The 27,516-nt window shown below is 48.3% G+C and overlaps 1 protein-coding gene across 1 annotated transcript in view; it reads left to right on the top strand.

The window, feature by feature from the left end:
* Positions 1 to 26,798, top strand: part of MXRA5 (matrix-remodelling associated 5) — a 29,145-nt gene extending 2,347 nt beyond the window's left edge. Inside the window, exons 2-6 of the mRNA XM_012656814.1 lie at positions 6,000 to 6,129; positions 6,427 to 6,817; positions 9,781 to 14,775; positions 19,520 to 20,420; positions 24,887 to 26,798. Of these exons, the coding sequence (XP_012512268.1) occupies positions 6,000 to 6,129; positions 6,427 to 6,817; positions 9,781 to 14,775; positions 19,520 to 20,420; positions 24,887 to 26,798 (8,329 nt within the window). The remainder of the gene's footprint in view (positions 1 to 5,999; positions 6,130 to 6,426; positions 6,818 to 9,780; positions 14,776 to 19,519; positions 20,421 to 24,886) is intronic.
* Positions 26,799 to 27,516: the final 718 nt, after the last annotated feature.

Genomic DNA, 27,516 nt, shown 5'->3' with positions numbered 1-27,516 from the left:
CAATTTGGATGATGTGTAAGACTCTCAAGGAATGAGGATTGTTGGCCGAATGCTAATGAAACTTTCTGTTCCCACACAGCTGTCTTGAGGGCTCTCTGTCTTCATTGCTGTTTCCTGCTTGGGCAACCTCCAAGATTTTCTGAGAATTTCTCTCCAAATATTTTTATTGAGGAAGCAAACAAACAAAAAAATAACATCCACCTAGTGTCTGATTTACAGACTTTCAAAGATTTTTTTTTTCCCTTTGATTAAAAGATTGGAGTTAATGACATCTTTCTGAAACTTCTCTGGTACCTATATATTATCTACATTTTATTTTAAATTCTGCTTGGCGATACTCACTGGTACCTTTGATGCAATTTTGCAAATACCGTCTGACATAAGCATTTCACTGAGTTTGCTATGGGGTCAGTGATCGCCCATCAACAAGTGATCAGAATTCTCTGTAATGTAAGCCAGGTGGCCAGGAAGTTGCAGAACTGGGCTTTACCCAGGTAATCTCTTCCTTTAGATTCTTTTTCCTGAGTGCCATGCTAATTTCCTGCAGGTTAGTAGAAGGATGCAAAGAGAATTCGTGCATATCCCTGGGCACAAAGAGGAAACACAATCCCTCCTCGACTCAGCACTCAAGCGATAACCTAGGCTGCTGTCTGTCCTAGAATAGCCTCCTCATTCGAACATATGACACCAACAACATCCACCTCTGTAGCTCTCTAACACCTCTTAAAAACAAGCATGAGGAATATGACAAAGTGACACAGGTCTCTGAGCTGACACGGGCCCATCCCAGACCTTGGGAGCCTTACTTAGTGGCGGGGCGTGTATTTAGGTTCGGAGGCGATTCAGCCAGTACTTTTCTCTGTTCCTGTTCTCTGACCATTTTCCCTCTTCACCTTGCCATCCACCCTGCTAGTTGGCTATCAAATTTAACCCAAGAAATTTTGTCGACATAGTCAGGAGAACACAGCACACGCCATCACGCTGAAATGCGCTGAGGAACCACAAGCTCTTTCTGACTCACTTTAGAGATTGAGTCTTCTGTCTCCAGACCTGTCTCCTCCCTCTGGGATCTCTGCTCCTCCTCACCTGCGGGCTGTCCTTGGGTGACGGCATCTGCTCCCAGGGCTTCTACTCCACGCGTTGGGTGGCCAACATCTCCCCAATGCACGACACGGGTCTCCGTCTCGGTCCCCACCTCTGTTCTCACCTCGGGTTGTCCAAAAAATCTACATCATCACGTGGCAACACACACATCTCTGCATTGTCTCCCACACACCTGTCTCTCTCAGCCCTCCCCATCTTGTAGGGTGGCACCTCCTTCCGGACTTGTGATAACCAAAAATGTCTACAGATGTTGCCAAATATCCCCTAGGGGTAAACTCAGCCCTGGTTGAGAACTAGTGCCGTAGATGGATGGATGGATAGATAGATGATACATACACGATTGATAGGTAGAGATGATAGAAACAGACAAACTCTATCTATCTGTCCACGCTAAGGCAGAGCCTCCACATCTCAGCCATCTTGACCTTTAGGACTGAATTGCTCTTGGTCGTGGTGTCAGTCCCATGCATTGTAGGGTGTGGAGCAGCATCTCTGGCTGAGACCACTGGAGGCCACTTGCAGCCTCCTCCAGTTCTGACAACCAAACATGTCTCCAGATATTGCTGAATGTCCTCTGGGGGCCATGTTCCAGTTTCAGAACTCTGGCTAGAAGACTCAGCACAGGACAATTTGAGTGAGCACACCCTAATGTGGGCAAGCTTGGCAAGTCCAAGGAGCAGAAAGGTGGCCAATAACTCCCGACCCTAAGGCAAGCAGTAGAGAGCTCACCGATGGTCCACCGTGGAGTGTCCTACTAAAATGTCAAAGCAAGGCCCAAGTGGGTCAGAGATTCATCTCTGTAAATAAAAGTAGGCATCTTGGAACACAGATTTAAGAAAAACAGTGGAGTTTTTCCAGTGACTCTAAGTCGTAGTGATAGACTAGCACAGAGTGAACCACCAAGATGGCACCAAAAACAAGTTCCCAATCAGGGCCAAAAACTGAGGGATGAACTTTTGCATAAAACAATGGAAATCTCCATTGGGAGTGCTCTGCCGCAAGCTGGGTGTGCACGATTGCACCTCTTTGTGACTTGAGTCCTACGTCAAATGTCACCTCCCGAAAATTCCCTGTGCCCTGAACATTGGACCACTAAAGCCTTCTCCACTTTCCATCTTCTTCCTTAACTATTGCTTTATGAAATTTGCTACTATCTAGAATTGTCCGTTTCATCATTTTTATCTCTTCAGTTGTCCTTTTTACTAAGAGAGCTGAGCCCTGACCTGTTTTGTTGATGTGCCCAGAACAGTGATTGGCAGATACTGGAAGTCCAAACTGTAGCTCCGACTGCTTTGCAGAAGGAATCCCCGCATGCAAGACTCACACCAAACAGCACTGCACACCGAGGGAAGCTTACACAGCACCCGCCTTAGTTTTCTGTTTATTTCTGCACCTCTGAAAGCCCTGCAGCCAGTTTGCAGAGCTGACTGCGCCCTGAAGTCACATACGACATTGACCTGTACATTGCTTTTGCATTATTTTTTTTCACTGAGGTAACATTCCAATGACATAACATTCACTCTTTTAGGGTCTGCAGTTCAGGGGCATTTAGGACACTCATGCTTTTGTGCATCCAGCACCCCTATCTGGTTCCCAGAAATTTTCATCCCCCCGAAAGCAGACCCTACTAGGCAGTCACTTCCCATTCCCTCTCTCCCCACCCCCACCTGTGGGAACCAACAATTGATTTTCCATCTCTATGAATTTGACTGTCGGGGACATTTCTTACCAATGGAGTTGTACGATATGTGCCCTTTAGCCACTGGCTTCTTTTGCTTAACATGATGTTTCTCGGTTCGTTCACGGGTATCATTGCTTCAGTCGCTTTTATGGTGTGCGTCTTGAGCAATGGTAATTGCCACTGTGTAGTCATTTTGCAAAATAGACTTAAAAGGTGAGTTAGAAACTGTATCCGTTAGAGTTCTGCTCACCTGCTGCAGGCTTCTCTGAAACGCACTTTCGGAGTGAGTTTGCTGCACGCACCTGTGCGTTAGACGACGACTCCTGGTTAGTATTGCACTCAAAGAAAAGTCTTTGAACTGTTCCAATAAGGCCATCAGCAAATCCACTCTGCAAAAGTGTATTGGCCTTCCATCATGTGCTAGGTCATGTGTGCGCGTGTTTAAATAAGCAGAAAAAAACAAGGTGTTCCGTTAAAAATAAAAACGGCAACATAAGAGGGTCATTAACCATGCCTGACGCTTCATTCTATCCGGTCTGAACTTGGGTCTTTTGTGTGTTTCTGAGAAGAATTATCAAATGGTCATGTCGACTCCTATTATTATTGTTTTATTATGTCATTTTTTAAACATTTATGAATTTTGAAGAATATTTACGTTCTTATTGAACATCTTTACTCCTAGAATATACTACTCATGTCATCTCCCCGCCTACGTACATTTTAGTTGCTATTTTGTGCGGCCTATTTTTCTAGCCATGTCTTGTCTTGGGGTGAATTTCCCTCTAATCTCCTTACTGGCTGCTTTGCTGTAGACACAATTCCCTTCAGAAACTCTGCCACAATCCTCCACATGTGGTGACGTCTACGGGGCTACAGACATTATGTCATCGAGCTCACACATGGTCCTTTGAAGATAGAATTATCAGGAGCATTACTAATGAGGCATTTGAGCTTCCAAAAAGTTAAGCAACTTCTCTGGCGTAGCCAGGAGGCAGCACTGAGTGTGTCCGACCTCAAAACGTGACTCTTTTTCACAGTTCTAACTCATCTCTAGCAATCTCACCTCTACCAGTCAACAAGGCAGACCCAGAAACTGGGACTCCAGTCCCCCACCCAGTTTGCTGTGCTCAACATCCTGCATTGGACTCCGCAAGATATACTGAGCTCATTTTGGGGGTACCTCTTTCGTCTCTTACTCAAATTTTTTTACCCACTGAGGAGGTCTTATCCCTAACATCACAAAACAAACCTCATTCCCTTGGATTTCACTAGTCTTGGCAACATTACCTTTGGGGAAGTTTTGCACCGCGATTCTGTTCGTTTGAACTTAACCAAGCAAAATATGGTATCTAGTGTTTATTGCTTCTCCTGCCTCCGTTAATGGCACGTGAATGCAAGTTGAAGCTTTCCTCTCAGGTTGTGCGGATCTTACCTGTTGTGACTGTGTGTTCTTCGATGTCCTTCCATATCTTTTGGGAGTTTCCCCTCCTCTACAGTGAGGTTGTTACGGGAGTTGCGTTTCTTCGCAGAATTTTTTAGCCCCTGTCCTGTTTTAACAAGACCAAAACAGCACTAAGCAACAGGAAAAAATATACACTTTGGAATCCGGCACACCCTGGTTCAACTCTCTTTCCCCTGCTGATTTGCTACGTGACGTTGAAACATTTGCAAACGTTCTGAACCTCCGTTTCTGCTGTGGACAATTTAGCGGGATGTGCCTGCCTCACGGGCTTTAAGTGATGGAGTTTAGAAAGTGAATTGCAGAGGACAGGGCTCGACTCCAGCTAAGCCTGCAACCTCCCGTGGAATCCAACGCACGTGCACACTTAGCCATGAGCCCAATTCTTTCGGAAGTTTCCTCTCACTGCTAGTAAATGCAGCAGCACTCAGCCGACAACACGCTAACACACCAAGGAAGTGTGGAGAATGTCATACAACCCAGAAGAGAGAAGCTTGCTGTATAATTGTTCTTTGGCTGCATGAGTCTAAATGACTCATGGGAAATAGGATCACCTTTGACGGCATCTTCCTCAGACACTGTTTTGAATCCACACAATCTTATCCTAACAAGGTGGGGTGAATGTAATGCCCTCTGATGTTTTTTCTGCACAAGTCGGTCTTACGTATATCAATGCAATTATGAAAGTAGGTCTTCGAAGGGTTCAAAGCAATCCAGGCAAGTGCTTTTGGTGGTGGAGATATAAATTTTAATTTCTTGCACTCGAGACGTTGTAGCTGAAAGGTGCTTCCTAAGCCTGGCTCTTAGGAAACTTAACACCCAGCTGGGTGTTTCTGATCACTTTGCCATTGGGGTCCAAGTTCAGACATGTATGAGTTTATGAGAAAACTGGACATGGCTGGCATCTGCTGCATTGAGCTATGCACCTGCGTTCTGTACGGGCTGACTTCCTTTTATTTAGGTGACAAGGGAAAGTGACCAGTAGCATCAAGCTAGAGGCGTTATCTCCCAGCAGAAACACTGATGTGAGGTAGCAGCGTGCGGGATTCTCCATTCATCCTGTAATCCGTTCTCCAGTGATCACGTCGGCGATCACATTTGAGGCTGGTTGTGCATCATGACTAACACGGCAACAGGAAATTTCCAAACTGGTCAAGAAAACATCTTGACCAATGTTTACGCAACAACAAAAACGGAAAAAGAAAACCCAGCATGTTTACCAACCACATTCGAGATGGTTCATCGGGCATGGCAATGTGTCCCTGTGAAATGAGAGTGTTGGTGTTCGGCGGATCAAGGCTTTGATTTGCCCCTTCCGCCTGGAACGCTTTCCTTTCTTGTAATATATACGCAAAGCTCTCTCTGTGGCTGAGATTTTTGCCATTCCTGCTGCATGTGTCCCTCATAATGTTGCTACTTCAGAGCGGTTTTCAACAAGGAGCCTTACAGAACGGTGCCATTTGGGATTCTACATCGTACTTAGCGTCCCATGGACATCAGCATATTCCAAGCTGAAATTCTCCGTGAATATTCTGCAACTGAATGAAGACTAATGAATATGTGTCACTTTCTTTTGAGTCCAGAGACAGAGAAGGACCCAAGGGGATGAATGCACTCTGGGATTGGCCCCCCCACGGGACCCCAGAATGACAATATTGCTAACTTAAGGGCAGGCTGGGGAATCCTTCCCATGTGGCATTTAAGGATCTGCTGTTTCTTATTCTGATTATTATTATTACTTTTTTTTTTTTTTAGGTTTAATAGCATACAGTCCCTGTCAGAAACATCATTTGCAGGACTGACCAAGTTGGAGCTACTTATGATTCATGGCAACGAGATCCCAAACATCCCGGACGGAGCTTTAAGAGATCTCACCTCCCTACAGGTAAACCCGGGCATTATGGGCATCGCTACTTGCATCCTCTTCGACCCACAATAAAAACCAGAAACTCTATTCTTGGGATACTTCACTTAGTAGCTATGCTAAAATAAAAAAGAAAAAAAAAAAGCACAGTAACTCTATAATTCTCTCTAATGATCAACAAAATGACTATTTTTTTTTTTTTACATGAAAAGCAAGCTTAAGGTCATGCCCTTCCAGCCCTTCGTACTGGTTCCTGTCGTTCGCCGTGGGCTTTCTAAACTAAACGGGATTTGTCTTCTCCCCTCCCTGTCTTTGCAGGTCTTCAAGTTCAGCTACAACAAGCTGAGGGTGATCTCAGCACGGACGCTCCAGGGTCTGTCCAGCTTGCTGAGGCTGCACATCGACCACAACAAGATCGAGTTCATCCACCCGCAGGCATTCAGCGGCCTGACATCCCTGCGGCTGCTGCATCTGGAAGGGAACCGGCTGCAACAGCTGCACCCCGCCACCTTCTCCACGTTCTCCTTCCTGGACTATTTCCGACTCTCCACCATACGGCACCTCTACTTAGCGGAGAACATGATCCGCACACTCCCCGCCGGCATGCTCCGGAACATGCCGCTGCTGGAGAACCTCTACCTGCACGGCAATCCCTGGTCTTGCGACTGCGAGATGAGGTGGTTCCTGGAATGGGACGCCAGGTCCAAAGGTAAGAAGAGAAGAGAGAAAACGACTCCCAACCGCACATTCTTTTACCTTCATGGAGATGGTCCAATCTCTGAAGTTTTTAGGTTGCTTTATTTATCTTGCCTTGGGTGAAATCAGTGCATCCGATCAGTAAGGCAGGAGCTTACATGTGACAAGTCACTTCGGTGTTAAGACATCTCCATTGCATATGCTAATGCATGTATCCCTCAGTAAAATATAAAGTAACGAGGTCATGATCATGTAGCCAGTTACGTGGCATTGACTTGGGGTATCGTACAATGAATGTCAGGAGCGTGGCATCCAACCTTGGGCTGGATGTGGGAAGCTGGGATGAGGAAGGTCTATGAATCCATGTCCTGTGAGGAGCTATCAAGGGATGCTTGAAAAAGGGCAGGCTTGGGCTGGCTCCGAGATTATTCTTTTATGGACACAGGAGAGATGTTCAGTACTGATCCAGAGATCAATGACAACCACCAGGATGTATGTGTAGAAGATGCAAGAGTAGATTGTGGTTCAAAATAAGCACAGTTTTGCCTTCCTTCTCTCCTTCCCCCTTCCTTCCCTCCCTCCTTCCCTTCCTCCTTGCCTTCTTTCTTCTCCTCCCTCCCTTCTTCCTTCCCTCCTTCCATTCTTCCTTCCATCCCACCTTCTTTTTCTCCTTCCCTGATTCCCTCCTTCCCTCCTTCCTTCTTTCCTTCCTTCCCTCCTTCTTTTCCTCCTTCCCTCCTTCCCTCATGCCTTCCCTCCCCACTTCTTTTCCTCCTTTTTTCCCTCCTTCCCTCCCTCTTCCTTCCTTATTTCTCCCCTTTCCCTAAGCCCCACCTTGCAACCCATCTCCTATCCTCAGATCCTGTTGGGCTTACTATATCCTGGATCTAGTTGCTTAACTCCATTCTCACGGCAGTCTCCTTCCCTCTGTCTCTGGTAAGAAGGTGCAACATTCTGTCCAGGTCTCCCCACAGCCTTGCTAGCCCCCCCCTCATTCCGTCCGCTCTCTACAACTCAGTGGGAACAGTTTTCAGAGCATGCATTTAGCCATGCCACAGCCCTGCATAGATCCCTCACCAGCTTCCATTGCTCTCAGGATGACACACACACTCTTTCCAAGAAGGTCCCACACAGTGGTCCTTCTACCTGTCTCCCCACACACATTCCTGCCATGTGCTGGTCCCCTTGTTCTTCTAGTCACCCATATCCAGCAACACTGTTCTCTCTTGTGTTCCTTGCACTTTCCAAACTTATTTCCAGCTCAGCATTAGAATTGCTCAATCTCCTGCCAGGAGCATTTTCTGCTAGATGTTCTGCTGCTGGCTTCTTCTCAGCCTTTGGAGCTTCACTACAAAGCTGCCTCCTCTGAGATGTCTTGCTGACCTCTGCTTCCTCTTAGACTCTTCAGCTGGTGCCCGCCTAGAAGCTTCCAAACACCTGCCTTATAGCAGGATTACATATGAGTGGTTTCCCTCCATGGATTGATTCAGGGACCCAGTTGTGTCCACCTCTGGCTCCACCTTAAATTTGGCATCAGAGTCGCTCGATCAGGCAATGGATGTGGGAAAGATGAAGGTGCATCCTCTTGTGAATGGTCTTAACCAGAAAGATACATTCCAGTCCATTCACACTCCATTGGGAAGACTTAGTCCCCACACCCCAATGGGTGCAAGGGGGGCTGAAAGTGCATCTAGATAGCTTTCTCACAGAAGCAACACGACATTATGGAATTGGAGCTACGGAGCTTTGGCAGGTAGAGAACCATCTTTTCCAATGTCTGGAGGAGACACGTGTGCATGCCTTTGTATGTACATGCCTATGCATGCATGTGTTTGTGTGTAGGTGTGTACATATGTGTATGCGTGGCGTGTGTGTATGTGTATACATGGGGGGAGGTGTGCAAAACAATCCTATTTGCATTTTGAGGTGTTTACTCTGAAAGTCACCTAGAAAACTGATTGCGGTGGCAAAGGAAAAAATAGTGAAGCCAGACAGGGGCTTTACAACTCTACATGTCATGGATAAGGCAGTTTGACTGGCTTCCATCCAAGGGGGAATGGAAGGATATGGGCAGATTCCAATAGGACTGTCAAAAGAACTTCCACCAGTCTTCAAGTTCCCCCAAAGTGGAGAGATTGTGGCACCACTTACTGGTGTAGAGAAGGCATGAGAAGTCTAGTTGTGGGGCAGGGAGAGAACATAATTTTTTTTTCTGTAGATGTCAGTTCAAAGAGCCTTTGTGATATCTAAAAAGGCACATCAAATAGACAATGGGATGTGGATGAGAATGTGCTTGGCTTGGAGAAGCACGTAGGGTAGTCATCACAGGCTGATGGATGGTGTCTGGGGCCATCGATGATGAGATAGACCAAAAATGAAATGGGAAAAGTCAAGAAAGAATCCGTCTGTAATGAGTTAGGCAGAGAAGGATGAGGCAGTGAACAAGACCAAGTGCTCAGAAAGGATGGAAGGAATTCAGGAGGATTCCAAGAGTAAAACATGAACCCCCAAAAGTAAACACTGTGTGTAATGAGAAAAAAACATATATATATATATATATATAGCAAAAGGACAAAAAAAAAAAGACAATAAAAGGTAGGTATGATGGGATTCATATCAAAGTTTCATCCTTTCACCTGGAAATATTTTCATGGGGTGCAATTACTTATGTCCATCCTCCTGGACTTTGATATAAGGTCAACTATATAATGTATACGAACGAAGTGAGTTTTTTTTTTAACTTAAAAATACTGGAAAAACTCTATTAGTGTTTATTATTCATTGTTGAGTAACCATAAAACACTGGTTAGTTACCGCACACTGTGCTAAAACTGCTATGTAAAGTCGAGACAACTTGAGCGTGGGATTCCTTCAACGTGGGATTGTTGGGTGATGGGGATGCGTGTGACCACGTGAAAATCACACCAGTCTTTGACTCCTTGACTTACGGAGTGTTTGTTTGCTTACTTGTTTCAGGGATTCTGAAGTGTAAGAAGGACAAAGCCTATGAAGGCGGCCAGTTGTGCGCCATGTGCGCCGGTCCCAAGAAGCTGTACAAACAAGAGATTCACAAGCTGAAGGACGTTGCTTGTTTGAAGCCTTCCATAGAGTCCCCCCTGAGACAGAACAGCAGCAGAGATACAGAGGAAGAGCAGGAACAAGAGGAGGACAGTGACAGCCAGCTGGTCTTGGAGGGCTTCCAGCTCCCCCCGTGGAACATCTCCTTGAACATGACCGATGAACATGGGAACATGGTGAACTTGGTCTGTGACATCAAGAAGCCCATGGATGTGTACAAAATTCACTTGAACCAAACGGATCCTCCAGAGATTGACATAAATGCAACGGTCGCCTTGGAGTTTGAGTGTCCGATGACACGGGAAAACTACGAAAAATTATGGAAATTGATAGCGTATTATAGTGAGGTCCCCGTGAAGCTCCACCGGGAACTCATGCTGAGCAAAGACCCCAGAGTCAGCTACCAGTACAGGCAAGACGCTGACGATGATGCTCTTTACTACACGGGCGTCAGAGCCCAGGTTCTCACAGAACCAGAATGGGTCATGCAGCCGTCCATAGAAATCCAACTGAACCGACGTCAAAGTACAGCCAAAAAGGTTCTGCTCTCCTACTACGCGCAGCATTCTCAAACCATGTCCACCAAAGACATGACGCAGGCTCAGAGCAAAAGCTGGGTAATGATTGAGCCAAGTGGGGCTGTGCAAAGAGCTCAGACGGTCCTGGAAGGGGGGTCGTGCCAGCTGAGCTGCAATGTGAAAGCTTCTGAGAGTCCGTCTATCTTCTGGGTGCTTCCAGATGGCTCCGTCCTGAAAGCACCAATGGACGATCAGGACAGCAAGTTCTCCATCCTCAGCAGTGGTTGGCTGAGGATAAAATCAGTGGATCAGTCTGACTCTGGTTTGTATCACTGCATTGCTCAGGTAAGAGATGAAATGGACCGGATCGCATATAGGGTGCTTGTGCAACCTCCCACCTCTCAGCCCCCTGAGAGAGACATGGTGACAATTGCCAAGAACCCAGGGGAGCCAGTGATGTTGCCTTGCAGTACCTTGGCAATACCTGAAGCACACCTTAGCTGGATTCTTCCGAACAGAAGGATAATTCATGACTTGGCTAACACGTCACACGCGTACATGTTGGCAAATGGAACTCTTTCCATCCCAAAGGTCCAAGGCAGCGATGGTGGTTACTACAGATGTGTGGCCGTCAACCAGCAAGGGGCAGACCATTTTACTGTGGAGGTCACCGTGAGGAAGAAAGGATCTGGAAGGTCATCCAAGAAAGGTAGACGTCCAGACTCAAAAGCTCCTTCCAGAGTGAGAGAAGATGTCGTGGAGGATGAAGGGGCCTCAGGCATGGGAGACGAAGATGATGCTTCCAGGAGAATTCCACAACCAAAGGACCAAGAAGTGTTCCTCAAAACAAAGGATGATGCCAACATGGGAGACAAGAAAGCCAAGAAAGGAAGAAGAAAACTGAAACCCTGGAAGCATCCTGAGAAAGACCCAGAGACCAACATCGCAGAGGGTCGCAGAGTGTTCGAGTCCAGACGAAGGATAAACATGGCGAACAAACAGATTAATCCTGAGCGTTGGGCAGATATTCTAGCCAGAGTCCGTGGGAAAAATCTCCCTAAGGGCACGGAAGTACCCCAGGTCGTTAAAACCACTACTCCTCCATCCATAAGTCTAGAAGCAACACCTCCTTCCCCAGCTGTTTCTCCCCCTTCCTCATCTCCCGTGCAGACAGCAACCAATGCCAAAGAATCCTCAGCAGATATGTCTCTATTTGGTGAGGAAGAGCAGGTGTTGAGTACCGTTTCCTCACGCAGGAAGGCACTGGAGCACGACAGCAATGGAGCGATTCTTGCTGACTCCGAAGTAACAAGCACACCATTGGAAGAAGTTATTGACGACGCATTTTCTGAGAACGTTGAGGAGATATCTCCCACTGAAGTTGACATGAAGTGGGTTACAGACCCTACACTGATATCTGATCCTTATGAATCCTCTTCTGCTCTATACACCCTGGACACAGTCTACGGAGAGCCTGCCCACGAAGAGACAGCAACAGGGAGTTGGACAACAGCAGATGTTGGGTCCATGCCAGAGCCCACGTTGAATGAGTATGAGCCTCCGCTGAATGTTATCTCCTTGGCCGAGTCTGAGACTATGCAATACTTTTACCCAGACTTGGAGACTAATTCGCAACCAGATGAGGACAAGATGAGAGAACCGACCTCTGCACACTTTACGCCAACCCCCGTTGTGTGGGTTACTGACCTCAGTACATTGGAGTCATTTGAAGATTCTGCTTTAGGAGAACGAGAGGTCCCAGGCCAATCACATCTACAAGGACTCACAGACAACATCCAACTTGTGAAAAGTGGTTTAAGCACTCAAGGCACCCCACTGATTAAAAAGGATATAGAGGAAAAGTCTCAGGCACCACAGGAAGGAGATATGCTAGAGAGAGACCCCACAAACTCCAGAAGTTCTGAGGGTGAGGGGCAAGACATCAAATCCATCACTCTGCTGGATTCCACAGTGGGAGTGAAGAGCAGCATCCCTCCTTTCAATCAGCCTGGGGAAACCACACTTGGCACCGTCTTGGATAGAGATACCACCACAGCAGCAATGATGACACCAAGACAAAATGCCACTGCACCGGCGGCAATGCCCACTCACCCTTCTCAAAGAAGACCCAATGGGAGGAGGAGATTGCGCCCCCACAAACCTCGCCACCGGCATAAGCAAACCCCACCGACAACTTTTGCCCCAACAGAGACTTTTTCTACTCAACCAACTCAAGGACCTGATATTAAGATTCCAAACCAAGTGCAGAGTTCTCTGGTTCCTACATCTTGGGTTGATAACCCAGCTAGTATCCCAAAACAGTTGGAAATGGAGAAGAACACAGAAGCCGTATCCAAGGGAACTCCACAAAGGAAACACAGGAAGAGGCCGAACAAACATCACTATACCACTTCTACGGTGAGCTCGAGAGCATCTACATCCAAGCCTAGCCCTTCTCCAGAAAATAAATACAAAAATGTTATTACTCCCACTTCAGAAACTATATCTTTGTCCAGAACTGTTCCTCTGAGAACTGGAGACTCGTATGAGGTAACTGGAGTGGAAGATTACATGACAACCACCACAAAAATACATTCATCTCACCATAACGTCCAAGAGACACTTCCAGTCACGTCTAAACCTGTATCGGATGGAAAAGAAATTAAGGGTGATGATGTCACAGACATCAAAGATTATAAAACTGACACTTTAGTCCCCGGTGAGTCAATCATTAATGTCATACCAACTTATGGCTGGTTGGTCTCCACTGTGGGAGAAGTCTCCACTGAGGAAGACTCCCGTCCTGTAGGGTTTCCAGGAACTCTAAGCTGGAATCCCCCAACGACAGCCCAGACTGGGCAGCTGGAGAAAGACACTCCTGTTACCAGTTTTGGAGAAAACCGTACAGATCTTCCCCTTTTGAAAGAGCTAGAGGATGTGGATTTGATTTCTGTGTCTTCACCTTCTATTACAGTCTCAACACCATCTCAACAAGAAGAAGTTGGTGCTTCGACTACTCTCACAAGCATGAAAGTAGAGTTGTCTTCAAGTCAGGCAGAAACCACCACCCGTGGGCAGGAACATCATGAAACCACTGTGGCTATCATTCACCCTGAAACCAGGTCACAGAATCACATCCCTACTCCTGCTCCCAGGGAGAAGCCAACCTCCCTGTTCCTACCCACGACTCTTGTGTCTTGGGCACAAACCACCACTAAGCCAGCACTTATTACCTCGAGAACATCTCCAACATCTACAGATTCCAAGGAAAATGTTGTCTTGAATTATGTGGGGAATCCAGAAACCAAAGCACCCCCAGTGAACAATGAAGGGACACAGCCTATACCGAGGCCAAACGAATTATCTACCACTTCTTCTAACCAGGACACATCTGACTTGTCTCCAAAGCAAGAGCTGGGAAAGGAAGTATTTGACAGTAGGAGCAACAACAGTCTCCCACGAAGCCCAGAGAGGCACCCCCAGGATGGGGGAGCCCACGTCTCTTACCAACCATCCAGAGTCCCTGCCAAACCTATCCCACCACAGGGAACAGTTCGGCCACCTGATACGGCCACACAAAGCTCCTCTAGAGATTTCGTAACATTACAGCCTTCCCGTCATTTGACCAACAAACCGCAAATAACTATGTCTCCTTCAAGGGCTTTGCCAGGGAGCAAACTCTTTTCCACTCCAAAATTATCAACGACAACAACTCCTGTTCCATTACACGTGTCCAAACCCAACATTTTTACCAAATCGGCAGACCAAAGAACTGACCGATTCAATGGCTACTCCAAGGTGTTTGGACATAATAACCTTCCTGAGCCAAGAAACCCAGTTGGCAGGCTTCCGAGTTCAAGAGTTCCTCATTACCCCAGTGGAAGACTTCCTTTCTTTATCAACAGGACACTCTCTTTCCCGCAGCTGGGAGTCACCGTGAAGCCCCCGGCATCCACCTCTCCTGCCCCAGTGACGAGGGAGAGGATAGTTAACCTGGGTCCGTACAATAGGATACATTCCCACAGCACCTTCCACGTGGACTTTGGTCCTCCAGCTCCTCCACTGCTGCACCCTCCCCGGACCATGGCATCACCCTCAACTAACTTACAGAATACCCCCCTGGTTTCTCCCACCCGGAGCTCCATCCCCTTTGTGACATCTTCTGTCCAGTCCTCTGGAAGCTTCCATCAGAGTAGCTCAAAGATCTTTGCTGGAGGACCACCTGCATCCAAATTCTGGACACCCGGAGAAAAGCCCCAGATTATCACCAAATCCCCACAGACTGTGTCTGTCACTGCCGAGACGGACGCTGCGTTCCCGTGTGAGGCGACAGGGAAGCCCAAGCCTTTCGTTACGTGGACCAAGGTTTCCACAGGTAGGGTGTTTACGCATCTACATCTTACGCAGAGTTTACGTAGGAGGAGGTGACCGGAATCTGACTCCAGGCAGAACTGGAGACTCAGAAAATAATGGATTGGTAGAGCAAAGCTGTATTTTCTTTGCTTAGGTTTATCTCTTGAATTTTGAGGGCTTCGACAGATAAATTTGGGGAGGAGACATCTGAGAACTTAGATTCAAGCATGTTCCTGTATATTCTTCCAGGGAGAGAAAGTGAGAAATTAGAATGGAGATGAGATTTTAATGAAGCCATGGAAACATCTAATAGGTCCTGTGGATAGGGAATAACTTAGGCTTTCAGATATTGCATAATGGGACCCTCTCACTTTTCCTCAATTGGGTCCAGTACAAAAGTCTTCGACAATCCATGTTGGTGCAGAATAGATATGAGGGGAAGTCTGCAAATCCCACCTGCCCTTCTACTGGCTTGCAAAGCTAAACCCAGCTTGGTCAGAGATCAGCTTCTGTTATTCTAAGCACTAATCAGCTGCTTCCTCGAGTTGAACCTAGAGAGGTGGGTGTGTGAGTCAGCTTGGGCTGCCATAACAGAGTCCCACAGACCAGGCAGCTTAAACACAGACATTTATTCTCTCACATCCTGGAGGCTGGAAGTCCCACTTCAAGGTGTCTCAGGGCTGGTTCCCCCTGAGGCCTCTCTCCTTAGTGTGTCATCCCTGTGTCCTCATGTGGTCGTCCCTCTGTGCGTGTCTGTGTCCTCATCTCCTCTTCTTAAAGGACACCAGTCCTGTTGGATCAGGGCCCACCCTAGTGACCTCATTTTACCTTGATTATCAATTTTAAAATACTATCTCCAAATGCACTCATGTTCTGAGGTCCTGGGGGCGTGAGGGCTTCAAAAGATAAATTTTGGGAGGACACAGTGGTCTATACTTGGAAACTTAGGGTGCCCCAAGGGCATTCTTCTTCACAAATTGACCGTCTACTTTGTCTGAATGACAAAACAATTTTTAGGGAATATTAATAGAAGAAAATCAAAGCTGAGAGTCACATCCTCCATGAAAAACCATCCCTCTCTTCTCTCTCAACACAATTAGATCCTTCATCCCTGGCTTCTGACCAGAGGTGTGTGTGTGTGTGTGTGTGTGTGTGTGTGTGTGTGTGTGTGTTGTTTCTATTTGGACAATACAAAAATGATTTTGCAGTTAGCACTTAAAAAACCTGTACTTTATTTGCTCAGGTTTGTCTCCCCAATTTTGGAAGGGTTCTAGAGGCTCCCAGAGGCTCTGAGCCTTGGGAAGTTATTTACTCCTCTGTTCAGTTCAGCATTTGAAGTCGTATATTTTTGTAACGATTTCATAATGACTTTTGCTTGAAGTTGCAAACAGAGGACAACATGGCTTTTTTGTTCCAAAAATGTGATGCCTTTGAAGGAACCCACTCCTCTACTGGGAGACCCCATTTGTGTTAATTCTTAGGGTCTTCCATGCCAGGGCCAGGTCAGAGCACGTTTGGATCATGCCTTCTCTCCAGATGTTCATGCACATTTTTCATCTGCATCCCCTGGAATTCGCTCTGAATGCTGGCTGCTCTTCTGCTAGCTAGCTCTGGGTTTTAGGAAGTTCTATCTCAATGGGTGGCAAAATGAGATTTGCTGACTCCACAGAGCATTGTATTCTAAGGCCGTGGAGCTATAGGATGTGATTTTATCCTGCCTTTGCTGCCAGATAAACCACATTAGTTCATTTGTTGAGGCATCAGAAGGAAACACAAGGCCACCATGTGACTGCCCCGGAATGATGGGCAGGAGGCTACCATGATCCTTCTCTTCCATCCCACACCAAATGGAATGGACGAGCACTCTGTATCTCTGCATCATAAAATGCCTTGATGAGGATCTGAAACTCCGTGAGTGAGGACCATTATTTGGGAGTCCCCTGTCATTTGGGAGGGCTCAAGCCCCAAGCTGGATGGCTTCTTACCTGCACTGCCTGGAAGGCAGGGAGGTTATACCAGCATCAACCAAGACCTGCTCCCTGGGATGTGGCGAGTTAGGCAAACTCACTTGGCCTCCAGACCTGGTTTTGGAGGAGACAGCTGTGTTCTTGGCACCTCCTATAAACATGCTGTGTAGTGGCCTTGTTTCCATGAGTGCTCTATACTGGAATAACCCATCCACCACGAAAGCCTCACCTTGGGGAGAGCAGGTGATTTCAGAGGTGGATGAACAACAGATACCTTGGCAGAGAGTATGAGGATGAGGACGATGGAGAACTTCCAGGGCTTGAAGCCTTCATCCAAAGGCAGCACTCCCATCTTAAAGAAAGGTGTTAACAAAAGAGTCAGAACTAAAGGCATAGTCCACGGGTGAAGCCCGGACCTGGGAAGGGGCCAGCAACATGGAAGAAGAAGGGGGCTCTCTTGGGCTTCCCAGTGTTAGAATGTAGGTTTTATTATATTCCAGTGTGGTGAGGCCAACAGATCAGAAGGTGATGGCCATGGAGAGGATACTTTGCTGTTCACAGTTTCCAAGGGGAGGGTGCAAGCCACACCATGCACGTCATCCTGGGAAGCACCAGAGTTGTTTAGGAGGCAAAGAGACAGGGAAAAATTTGAGCAAGTGCCCTTTTTTGTGTGCTTTCTGTGGGAAGAAACAGTTGATGCTTAGAATGGGGTAGTTTGAGAGATTTCAGCAGGCTTTAGAGGGTCTGGGGATGTCCCTAGCTGTCTGCTACCTGACCCTGGGGTAATTAAGGCAGGTGGATAAAGACCCAGAGTGTGACAGCCCGATAATTGAGGTGGTTGGGGTGTGGTCTCTGGACTGCTAGGTTTGCATATACAAAGCAAGCTCATGGGGAGGGTCTTTTGCTGTCTCTAGGAATTGGCTAGCTCTGGGAGGGGTGGACCCTCCTGGGTCAGCAAAAGGTCCAGATACCAGAGCATCAAAAACGCATAGTTGAGTTTCCATTCTTTACATACCTCACTTAGGAGAAGGGGCTCCAGTTCCATTCAAATTGTTGCAAAAGGCATTAATTCATCCTTCTTTATGGCTGAGTAGTACTCCCTGGTGTACATACACCACATTTTGCAAATCCACTCATGAATTGATGGACACGTGGGTTGATTCCACATCTTTGCAGTTGTGAATTGTGCTGCAATAAACATTCAAATGCAGGTGACTTTTTTTTCTTTTTTTTTTTTTTATTTAAGCATATTATGGGGGTACAGATGTTTAGGTTACGTATGTTGCCCTTGGCCCCCCTCCAAGTCTGAATTTCAAATATGCAGGTGACTTTTTGATAAAATGACTGGTTCCCCTTAACATTTCGAGATTTAAAAAAAAAAAAGAGAAGAAACACATGGTTGGTACAGACCTTGACGAGGGCAGACAGCAGGTCAGACAGGGTGTGACATATGGATAACACAGAGTGGAGAGAAATGAGAACATATCTCACTCACGTCTGCCCTCTGGCTAGAGTGGTGAGGAGGTCAGACGTCATCGGGAAGCCTGAGTCCGTGCTCAACTCTATGGGACTGGGCAGAGAGTGACGGCATCCTAGTTTCTCTCTTGTGACTCAGGGGCCTCTCTGGGCAGTGGTGGACACCTGCTGCAAGCCTAGGTGTCCAAGCAGGCAACCAGGAGTTCAGGAGACCAGTGTCAACATAAACGAGCAAGGGGCTGTGTCTCCAGTACCTGAAATGAAGAGTCAGACTACCCCGGGTGTGCTTGCGTCTCACAACCACTTCTAGAATTCTCCATGAAGCCCATGTTTGCTATTCTTTGCTGGAAGAAGGTCTGCGTGCCCTGTTTCCGAGACTCGTGTAAAAAATGAACAAAAAGGGAAACAAAACATTCTTCCTCTCTCTTTTTTCTACAAAAAAAAAAAATCCTTTTTTTTTTTTTGTAGCGAGAACACGTAAAATTTACTCTCCTACCAATTTTCAAGTACACAATATATTACTACTAACTATAGTCACCATGAATACAATAGTATAGTCACCATGAATACAATAGATCCCTTGAATTTATTCCTGTGTCTACCTGAACTTTGTAGGCTTTGATCGATGTCTCCCTTTCCCCCCAAAACCCCCGGCCCCGGGTAATCACATTCTACTCTCTGCTTCTACGAGTTCAACCTTCTTACGTCCCACACAGAAGCGGGATCATGTGGTATTTCCCTTTCCGTGCCTGGCTTATTTCACTTAACATAATGTCTCCTAGGTTCATCCGCTTTGTCACAAAAGGCAGAATTCTCTTCTAAGACAGAATAGTATTCCATTGTGTAGACAAACCGCATTTCCTTTATGCATTCGTCCTTGGATGGACACTTAAGTTGATTCCACGTCTTGGCCACGGTGAATAGTGCCGCAATGAACATGTGTGTTGTAGACGTCTCCCCAACATACTGATCTCAGTCTCTTTGGATATATACCCAGAAGCGGGATTGTTGATTTGTACGGTAGTTCTATTTTTAATTTTTTGAGGATCCCACATACTGTTTTCCATAATGGCTGTACTGATTTGCTCTCTCCAATTTGGTCTTCTCTGTACTGTTCATCGTAACGGGCGTGACGTGGTATCTCACGGTGGTTTTCCATTTCCTCAGGGAGTGTCAACAAAAACCTTCTCTCTCGCACATCTGCTTTCACCGTCTGGGCCACACGTAGGAGAATTAGGTTAATGAGCGAACAATGCTTTTTTGGCAATTATGGAAAGGACACGGTTTATGTCAAAGCTAATGGTCCCTGTCATTCTACTGCAGGAGCCCTGATGACTCCCAACACCAGGGCACAACGGTTCGAAGTCCTCAAGAACGGCACCTTAGTCATCCGCAAGACGCAGGTGCAAGACCGCGGCCAGTACCTGTGCACGGCCAGCAACCTGCACGGGCTGGACCGCATGGTGGTCCTGCTGTCGGTGACGGTGCAGCAGCCCCAAATCCTAGCTTCGCACTATCAGGACGTCACCGTCCACCTGGGAGACACCATCGCCATGGAGTGCCTGGCCAAGGGGACCCCGGTGCCCCAAATCTCCTGGATCTTCCCTGACAGGAGGGTGTGGCAGACCGTGTCCCCCGTGGAGGGCCGCGTCACGCTGCACGAAAACCGGACCCTGTCGATCAAGGACGCGTCCTTCTCAGACAGAGGCGTGTATAAGTGTGTGGCCAGCAACGCAGCCGGCGCGGACAGCCTGGCCATCCGCCTGCACGTGGCGGCGCTGCCCCCGGTCATCCACCAGGAGAAGGCGGAGAACATCTCGCTGCCGCCGGGGCTGAGCATCCACATCCACTGCACCGCCAAGGCCGCGCCCCTGCCGAGCGTGCGCTGGGTGCTCTGGGACGGGACCCACATCCGCCCCTCGCAGTTCCTGCGCGGGAACCTGTTCGTCTTCCCCAACGGCACGCTCTACATCCGCAACCTGGCGCCCAAGGACAGCGGGCGCTACGAGTGCGTGGCCGCCAACCTGGTGGGCTCCGCGCGCCGGACTGTGCAGCTGACCGTGCAGCGCGCGGCCGCCAACGCGCGCATCACCGGCACCTCCCCGCGCAGCACCGACGTCAGGTACGGGGGCACCCTGAGGCTGGACTGCAGCGCCTCGGGCGACCCCTGGCCGCGCATCCAGTGGAGGCTGCCCTCCAAACGGATGGTGGACGCGCTCTTTAGGTAAATCGCGGGGACCCTGCTCTCCCCTTGCACGTTGGGGACACTCTTGGTGGCCCAAAAGGACATGAGTCCTGGTCAGGATGAACATGCACAGATACTGCTCCCCGTGCGTGCTTTTTCACGCAGTGAAATCTTGTCTTTATGCATTCTTTTATTTATTTAAGAGATAGGGTTTCTCTCTCTCTGTCACCTGGGCTGGAGTGCAGTGGTGCCATCATAGCTCACTGCAGCCTGGAACTCCTGGGCTCAAGTGATCCTCCTGCCTCAGCCTCCTGAGTAGATGGGACTACAGGTGCACAACACCACACCTGAAAAAAAAAAAAAAAATATATATATATAGTTGTTGTAGAGAAGGGGTCTGGCTATGTTGCCCAGGCTGGTTTCAGACTCCTGATCTGGAGCAATCCTCCCGCTTCAGCCTCCCCAGTAGCTGGGACTACAAGTGCATGCCACCACACCTGGCTAATTTTTTTTTTTTTTAGAGACAGGGTCTCGCTATGTTGCCCAAGCTGGTTTCAAACTCCTGACCTCAAGCGATCCTCCCGCCTCAGTTTCCTCCTGTCTCAGTTTCCCAAAATGCTGGGATTACAGGTGTGAGCCACCATGCCCAGCCATTGTCTTTATAAAATAGGATCCAGAACAAACACTTGACCCCCCTCTTATCCCTTCTTGCCTGCCCAGAATCAAAAAAAGGAACCAAGGAACTGTTGCTTTAATAATCACGTTTCACTGCATTTTAAAACATAATATTACATAAAACAATTTAGGTTGCTTTTATTTCCTTTATTAATTTCAATGAAATACATAGATGTTTTAGGCCTTATTTTAATGTGGCATTAACGATACAATGAAAGTATGTAAAAACATAACAAAAATAAAGATATTTTAAAGATATCATTACAGCTCCAGGATAGCATACTTGGAATTATAAAAATGTATTTTGGGCCAGGCTCAGGGGCTCCAGATTGTAATGCCAGCACTTTGAGAGGCTGAGGTGGGAGGATTGCTTGAGGCCAGGAGTGGGAGAACAGCCTAAGCAACAGAGTGAGACCCCATCTCTACGAAACATTAAGAAAAAATAGCCGGGCATGGTGGTTAAAGCCTGTAGTCCTAGCACTTTGGGAGGCCAAGGCGTGAGGATCGCTTGAGGACAGGAGTTCGAGACCAGACTGGGCAACATAGCAAGACCCCATCTCTCTATGTAAAGCACACCTGTAGTCCCAGCTACTTGGGAGCTGAGGCAGGAGAATCACTTGAACCCTAGAGTTCAAGGCTACAGAGAGCTATGATTGCACCACTACTCTCCAGCCTGGGCAACAGACCCACAGCGCATCTCAAAATTAAAAAAAAAAAATGTATTTTGGGACAAAGAAAGCCACTGTCTAATCACATACCATCTGTTCCCCAGTATATAGGTTTATGGCAGTGTTTCTGAACTGGGGGTGTTTTGCCTCCAGGGACCCCTTGGCAATGTCTGGAGACATTTCTGGTTGTCACACCTGGAGTAATTCCTACTGATGTCTGGTGGGTAGAGACCAGAGAGGTTGCTCAACACCCTACAGTGCACAGGACGGCCCCACCTCGGAGAATCCTCGGCCCCAAATGTCAGGAGTGCTGAGGTTTTAAAACCCTGGACTAGAACCAAAAAGGATTATGTCTCCTTAAGAAGTGTTTCAAAAATAATAGCGGACAAAGATAATAGAGGAAAAGGAAAATGGGCTCAAGTGGTGTTTTCAAGCAGGAAAACATCTCCATGCGGGGCGGGTTCCACCCCAGGACGGGAGCACAGTCAGTGCTCACGGGTTTGTTCTGTGCAGCTGCTTCTGGGCTTCCGGGGCCCTTCCCGATGTTGGAAAAGGGCGAAGGTGTTTTTCCCCCAGCTTCTATCTTATTTTATCATTATTATTATCATTTGCTTTGCTAGAAGTGCAAAGATTTATTCATTCAATTTATACGTAACATTTATGGAAAACCTGCTTCACGTCAGACACATAGTAGGTGCTCAGATATAGCAGTGAACCCAGCAGATGGAGATTCCCGCCCTGCTAGGGTTCATGTGCTAGCCGCCACAGCGCTGCTTTTATAGATTAATTGAATTGTATAAATGATACAAATGCAGAAGAGAATTATCTGCATCATTATTTCATGGGTCTCAAAATCATAAAACCTTGTGGCAACTTAGTCGCATTTAGTGCAGGATAGGGTGTAGGCTACCCTACACAAAACCAAGTGGGAAATGAAGAAAATCTCTCCAGATATATGTACACTTTAGGTCCCAATAGTGGAACTCATTATTTAAACAAAATAGAAAATATTTAATGATGGATTTTTGCCAAAGAAAGAGGGTGTCGTGGTCAAAAAAGGAGGAGGGGGTTCTATGTCAGCATTTCCTCTCTCTGCCCGTCAGTTTTCAGTGAGCTTTGGATATAAGTCCCCTTTATTTAAGCTTAACGCTTTGGCCTCTCATTTCATTTATTTATTTTTTTCCAAATTCTTTTTTATTGTATGATTACTATTTTTTTTCAATTTCAGAATTTTACAGGGGTATACCCATTTTGGTTACATAATTTGCTTTTGAATCAGCCCAAGTGCCCAGCTTCTATTTTAAATTTTAGATGTCTCTAGGCGGTGCCCAGAAAGAGCTTGCACACTCTGTAGGGAGTACCGTGTACCCGGTCCACCCGGGAGCGTCTTCCCGCCCCGAGGACGCGCTGCCGCCCGCGTGGCTGTTTTCCGTTGGGTTTGGCGCGGCTGAGCCGGTGCTGAATGGGTAACAGCACGAGAATGTCGCTGCGGGAGGGTTTTGAGTGATTCTAATAACGTCCCCATAGAAACCCTAAATCCATCATAAATCACCATCTCTGGGGCTTCATTCTTACTATATAGATTCCGACTAATTACATTCTTAGCGTGGTGTCGTTAAACAACCCGTGTTGGTTTTATCAACAAGCAAGCCCTTTGCTCCGCTACACACCAGGACGATTTAAAAATACAGATGATTGGCACTTCTCTTCTGAAAGCCAAGTGCTTCAGGAGGTGTGTTTTTCAGATGTGTCCAGTTTACTCTGATTATAACTAGGGCTAGACATCAGGGCTGTAGACAGCTCAGAATGTTCGCAGACACGCTATCGCAGGAATTTTTGGATTCGAACTCCAAGGCACATTAAAATGTCCTCGCCAGCCTCACACCTCTCATATTCCTTACCATGTTACCTTGACTTGGTTTTCACTCCTGGCCCACACGACAGTTTATTTGGTCACCGTTAGTATAATAATTGCTTTTAATTATGGTGATCGGGCTGCATCCAAGTGTAGGCAGGCGTTTCCTTTTTAAAGATCTATAATGCTGTCCCAGACATGCCATTAGAGTGATGCGGTATTCAGGAAACACTAAGGGGTTCAAACTCAATTACACCCTCTCCCATTATAATGTCAGTGAAATTGAAAATTCACTGTGGACACTTTAAAAATGAGAACCTCTCCGATCTTTTCACTGGGTCTTTCAAAACGTGAGCTCTGAGTGGCAAAATATTTATAAAAATATCATGTCCATAATGAATCGATAATCTTATACAAATTCTAAATAAACCCTAAATCATCATTTCCGGGGCTTCATTCTTACTAAATTCCAATTATATGACTGGTGTAGTGTAATTAAACAACCCATGTAAGTTTTTTTTTTTTTTTTAATCTATCAAGCCTTCAATGTTGTCTCTTTTAAACTGAAAACCTTTCATGAATATTAGCTCAGAGGTGTTTGGACTTCTTGAGAGGAATGTCACGACACCCTCGGGGTTTTGGTTTCTGAGTGTCATTCAGCTTTAATTACAAATCCTAGAGAAGCAGGCATTACACCAATATCGTCCAGTGCTGACGAATCCAGTTTTACTAGATCGCTGTGGAATACTGGGCGGCACCGCAATGACACGATCAATGTCAAAGCTACTTTTTTGCCCCTGGCTTGTTAGTGGGCTACAACGTCTTTAAAAAAAAAATAAGTTGCCGAGAGCAGAAGTAGTGTCTAAAGCGTTTTCTTCCAGAAAGCACCTAACCTTTTTATAAGGCTGATTTGGATTCATTTCCTCCAGCACGGTAGTGTTCCATCTGATTTTGTGGTGACAACACTCTCTGCAATGACCAGGGGACAAATACTGGACACACACACACACGCACACGCACACCCGTGCGCAAACACGCTGCAGTCTCTGCCTACTTCTCACATCTTTGAATCCATGGCCAGCCCAGCTGGTCAGACCCTACCAGGAAGTTCTCATTAGCAGGAAATCACTTTCCAGTGTGTGCTCAATCTTGTTCCGGCTGTAAACGCCCTTGGGCATTTTTTGGGGCAGCAGCGGGCTGAGCTGATACTTCACAGCCACCTGTTGTTGTTTCGTCCCGGCGACCTCCAGCCAGCCTGGAGCACCTGGCACACTGACACCTCCTTCCTTTTCCTTTCTCTCCCTCAGCTTTGATGCCCGAGTCAGGGCGTTCGCCAACGGGACCCTGGTGGTGAAGTCGGTGACCGACAAAGACGCCGGCGAGTACCTGTGCGTGGCCCGGAACAAGGTGGGCGACGACTACGTAGCCCTCAAGGTCAACGTGGTGATGAGAGCGGCCAAGATCGAGCATAAAGAGGAGAACGACCACCGGGTCTTCTACGGGGGTGACCTGAAAGTGGACTGCGTCGCCACCGGGCTCCCCAACCCCGACATCTCCTGGGGCCTCCCCGACGGCAGCCTGGTCAACTCCTTCGTGCAGTCGGATGACAGCGGGGGACGCACCAAACGCTACGTCGTCTTCAACAACGGGACGCTCTACTTCAACGAGGTGGGGATGAGAGAGGCAGGGGACTACACCTGCTTCGCCGAAAACCAGGTCGGGAAGGACGAGATGAGAGTGCGGGTCAAGGTGGTGGCTGAGCCCGCCGCCATCCGGAACAAGACGTACCTGGTGGTCCAGGTGCCCTACGGAGACGTGGTCGCCGTCCCGTGTGCCGCCAAAGGAGAGCCCGTGCCTAAGGTGACCTGGCTGTCCCCGACCAACAGGCTCATCCCCGTGTACTCGGAGAAGTACCAGATACACCAGGACGGCACTCTCCTGATCCAGAAAGCCCAGCGCTCCGACAGCGGGAACTACACCTGCCTGGTCAGGAACAGTGCCGGCGAGGACAGGAAGACCGTGTGGATCCACGTCAACGTCCAGCCGCCCAGGATCAACGGCAACTCGGACACCATCACCACCGTGCGGGAGATCGTGGCGGCGGGCAGTCGGAAGCTCGTCGACTGCAAGGCGGAAGGCATCCCCGCCCCGAGGGTCCTGTGGGCTTTTCCGGAAGGCGTGATCCTGCCGGCCCCCTACCACGGAAACCGCGTCAGTGTGCACCGCAACGGCACGCTGGACATCCGGCAGCTGAGGAAGAGCGACTCGGTGCAGCTGGTGTGCATCGCACGCAACGAGGGCGGCGAGGCCCGGCTGGTCGTGCAGCTCACCGTCTTGGAGCCCATGCAGAAGCCCGTCTTCCACGACCCCACCAGCGAGAAGATCACGGCCGCGGCCGGCCACACCATCAGCCTCAACTGCTCGGCCGCGGGGACCCCGACGCCCACCCTGCTGTGGGTGCTCCCCAACGGCACGGAGCTGCAGAGCGGCCGACGGCTGCAGCGCTTTTTCCACAAGGGCGACGGCATGCTGCACATCAGCGGCCTGTCCTCGGTGGACGCCGGCGCTTACCGCTGCGTGGCCAGGAACGCCGCGGGCCACACGGAGAGGCTGGTGTCTCTGAAGGTGGGGCTGAAACCGCAGGTGAGCAGCCAGCACCGCAATCTGGTGAGCATCATCAACGGAGAGACCCTGCAGCTGCACTGCGTGCCCCCGGGGGACGGCCGGCAGGGACGTGTCTCCTGGACGCTTCCCAGCGGCGTGGTCTTGGAGGGCCCCCACGCCCTCGGACGCTTCTCCCTCTGGGACAACGGCACCCTCACGGTGCGCGAGGCCTCGGTGTTCGACAGGGGCACCTACTCGTGCAGGATGGAGACCGAGTACGGCCCCTCGGTCACGAGCATCTCGGTGATTGTCATCGCCTATCCGCCCCGCATCACCAGCGAGCCCACGCCGGTCATCTACACGCGCCCCGGGAACACCATCAAGATCAACTGCATGGCCATGGGCGTCCCCAAAGCCGAGATCACCTGGGAGCTGCCGGACAAGTCACACCTGACGGCCGGAACGCAGGCTCGTCTCTACGGCCACCGATTTCTGCACCCGCAGGGAGCGCTGACCATCCAGCACGCCGCGCAGAGGGACGCCGGCTTCTACAAGTGCACGGCGAAAAACGTTTTGGGGAGTGACTCGAAAACGACTTACATCCACGTGTTCTGAGCGGCCTGCGGTGCGACGCAGAGAGCGGAGCTCTTTACTGCGTGGTCTGCAAGGGAGGCCGGGCTGGGCGGCCGCAGCTCCCGGAGCGTTTGTCTCGGGGCAGGGCGGCCTCCCCGGCGGGTTTCAGACGGAGGTTAGCCTTCACGGAGGCTTGTTGGGAAAAGGAATTTGAGCAGACACAGGCAGGAGGGCTCGGCCTCTCTGGGAACTTTGTTTTCTGTTTACAGCACGCCATGGGCTTCAGGGTACCTGGTCTGCGACTGCAATCTCTACCCCGCTGCCTTCCCGGGCGCCTGTAGGATACCTGCGTGGGAGACGCACGCCCTAGTTAACGCGCTGCAGTTTTAACACCATAGATCCTGCCAGAACGAGAACTCGTCACCTTTCAGTTATTTCCTCTTGTCACTTCGAAACTCCAGCTTGCCCAAGTAAGGGTTTAGAACCAGACTGACCGATGTTGTTTTTTAATCCGCACTTTCATACGTTACGGCTACCATTTTATAACAAAGAAAGAAAAAAAAAAAAACCTCTTTCTCCCTGGAACTCACTTTTTATATGGTGTTTTATATAAATATATATATTTTTTTCTTTCTGATCAGACGATGAGATTCGAAAGAGAAATTCTTTCTGTCTCATTAAAAAGAATAAATTATTGGTCTTTACAAGACTTGGATACATTACAGCAGACATGGAAATGCAATTTAAAAATAAGTAAATT

The sequence above is a fragment of the Propithecus coquereli genome, unplaced genomic scaffold (assembly GCF_000956105.1).
Source record: "Propithecus coquereli isolate 6110/MARCELLA unplaced genomic scaffold, Pcoq_1.0 Scaffold52, whole genome shotgun sequence".
NCBI classification, from domain to species: Eukaryota; Metazoa; Chordata; class Mammalia; order Primates; family Indriidae; genus Propithecus; species Propithecus coquereli.
The sequence above is the reverse complement of the archived record's forward strand: the minus strand, read 5'-3'. Positions and strand labels throughout refer to the sequence as shown.